General features: G+C 47.9%; 1 protein-coding gene across 1 annotated transcript; it reads left to right on the top strand.

Annotated features, from left to right (window-relative positions):
• The first annotated feature begins 249 nt into the window (after window positions 1-249).
• LOC147583686 (olfactory receptor 10H1) lies at window positions 250-1,212 on the top strand. Its single transcript, XM_086684677.1, has one exon. It carries the CDS (start codon window positions 265-267, stop codon window positions 1,210-1,212), a length of 948 nt encoding a protein of 315 aa, XP_086540803.1. The 5' UTR covers window positions 250-264.
• The last annotated feature ends 1,735 nt before the right edge of the window (window positions 1,213-2,947 follow it).

Below are 2,947 nucleotides of genomic sequence, written 5' to 3'. Positions count from 1 at the left end.
TGGGGCGTAGTAGCCAGTCCCAAGGTCAAGTCCATCTCTTCCTGTCCTTGTCAAGTTTGCAATGGACTAGGAGGGACAGGGTGTGAGCTCTCTTCCTGCCAAAACCTCTGACTGCATTTTAGTGAGGTTTCCCACTGCTAATTTTTACAAATGCCAGCTGTCATTGATCGGGGCACCCTCTTGAGCAGACCCCGGGATGGGGAAGACCTTCTCCACCAAGTAGCTGAGCTCTGTCTCTCACACTTCGCCCCAGGCACAGTCTCCATGCAGAAAGGCAATTTCTCAGCAGGGACTGAATTCATCCTCGTGGGCTTCTCCACCTTCCCCCACCTTCAGATGATGTTCTTCCTGTTGTTCCTGCTCATGTACCTGTTCACGCTGCTGGGGAACCTGCTCATCATGGCCACAGTCTGGAGCGAGCGCAGCCTGCACACGCCCATGTACCTCTTCCTGTGCACCCTGTCCACCTCCGAGATCCTCTACACCTTGGCCATCACCCCGCGCCTGCTGGCCGACCTGCTCTCCACCCGCCACACCATCACCTGGGCGGCCTGTGCCAGCCAGATGTTTTTCTCCTTCACGTTCGGCTTCACCCACTCCTTTCTGCTCACCGTCATGGGCTACGACCGCTACGTGGCCATCTGCCACCCCCTGCGCTACAATGTGCTCATGAGCCCCCGTGGCTGCGCCTGCCTGGTGGCCTGGTCCTGGGTAGGTGGCTCGGTCATGGGGCTGGTGGTGACCACGGCCGTTTTCCACCTCACCTTCTGTGGACCCAATGAGATCCACCATTTTGCTTGCCACGTGCCCCCTCTCTTGAAGCTGGCCTGTGGAACTGATGTACCAGTAGTGGCCAAGGGCGTGGGGCTGGTGTGCATCATGGCCCTGCTGGGCTGCTGTCTCCTCATCCTCCTCTCCTACGCCTTCATCGTGGCCGCCATCTTGAGGATCCCCTCAGCTGAGGGCCGGCACAAGGCCTTCTCCACCTGTGCGTCCCACCTCACTGTGGTCATTGTGCACTATGGCTTTGCCTCTGTCATCTATCTCAAGCCCAAGGGTCCCCAGTCTCTGGAAGGAGACACCCTGATGGGCATCACCTACACGGTCCTCACCCCCTTCCTCAGCCCCATCATCTTCAGTCTCAGGAACAAGGAGCTGAAGACTGCCATGACCAAGACCTTCCTCAGAAAACTCTACCCAGAAAAAATATGATGATCAGGAAGGAATTACTTGGAAACAGCTAAGTTGGGTTACCAACTTAAAAATTGCACCCTTGAGGGGCACCTGGGTGGCTCAGTTGGTTGACCACCCCGCTCATGATCTCAGGTCAGGTCTTGATCTCAGGGTCTTGAGTTCAAGCACGACATTGGGCTCCATGCCGGGTGTGGAGTCTACATTAAAAAAAAAAAAAAAAAAAAAAGAGGAAAAAGAAATGGCACCTTGTAAACATGTAATAACCTATATTTATCTGATGCTTTAAGGTTTACAAGGACCCTTGAAGGCAGCATCCAAATGCACACACAATGGTTAATCAGCATCAAGAGTATATTCAGAGTGGAAAGATGTATAAGATGATGACACAGAGAAAATCAGATTTCATGATTCTCATCTGCTGCATGACATTTTATCAGGCAGCCTCAAACCTGGGATCTGTTCTTCTCCTGACAGCAGCCAGAGTGGTCTAATTAGTCCCACTACCATTAGTCCACACTGCTAGGAGAAATGGAAGATGTCAGGTCCCCACCTTCTACTAGGCAGTAATGGGTACCTCCAACATGGATTTTGTAAGGCTACAAAAAACTAAGCCAGATTATAGCCGAGGAGAGCAAATCACCCTAAATTTCAGCATTGCACAGATCTGTACAATAACAGTTAGAAACAGTAACTGAGCAGACTCACAGAAAAAGCCAAGGAAACCTCTGCATTTCAAGTGTGAATCTTGAACAGCTGCAGGGACACAGAGAAGTCTCTATAATAAGTCCCACCATGAGATATCGCCTGCTGTGTTAGAGAGTGATGTGACACATGGGCCAGTGTGGAACTCTTTGTTGAGCCACATTGAGTTCAGAGTCCAGGATAAAGGTGTACCTCATGATCAGACCAGCTTAATGCTTCCCTGTGGCCATGAGGGGGATTTAAGGTTGATCATACTACATAGTATTTATACTTTGTTGAAAATAAGTGTATTCAAGAGAATGACAAATACTGTATAATATCATTTATATGCAAAGCCTAAAAAGCTGAACTCATAAAAACAAAGAGTAGAATCATTGGTTACCAGGGACTGAGGGGTGAGGGAACTGGGGAGATGTCGTTTAGGGGTATAAATTTGCAACCAGTAGATATATAAGTCCTGGAGGTCTCATGCACAGCATAATGATTATAGGTGACAATATTGTATCAGTAACTTCAAAGTCCCTAAGAGGCTAGATCTTAATTGTCCCCACCACAAAAATGAAATGATAATTATGTGACATGATAGAGGTGTTAGCTAATGCTACAGTGGCAAGCATATTGCAATATATAAATGCATCAAATCAATACACTGTACACCTTAAACTTACACAATATTATGTATCGATTATATCTCATTTAAAAAAGTTTTTCTTGAGGCACCTGGCTGGTTCAGCCAGTAAAATATGTGATTCTTGATCTTGGGGTTGTGAGTTCAAACCCCATGCTAGGTGTAGAGATTACTTAAAGATGAAATTTAAAAAAAAGTTTCTTTGACAAATTTAAATTGTTTCTGAATATGAATCTATGCATTCATTTAAAAATAATAATTTATAGGGGCACCTGGGTGGCTCAGTCGGTTGAGCGTCCGACTTCAGCTCAGGTCATGATCTCACACTCGGTGAGTTAGAGCCCTGCCGTTGGGCTCTGTGCTGACAGCTCGGAGCCTGGAGCCTGCTTCGAATTCTGTGTCTCCCCCTCTCGCTGCCCCTCC

The sequence above is a fragment of the Puma concolor genome, chromosome A2, assembly GCF_028749965.1.
Source record: "Puma concolor isolate L17-30 chromosome A2, mPumCon1.1.hap2, whole genome shotgun sequence".
Taxonomy (NCBI): Eukaryota; Metazoa; Chordata; class Mammalia; order Carnivora; family Felidae; genus Puma; species Puma concolor.
This window is presented reverse-complemented; position numbering and strand designations above follow the sequence as displayed.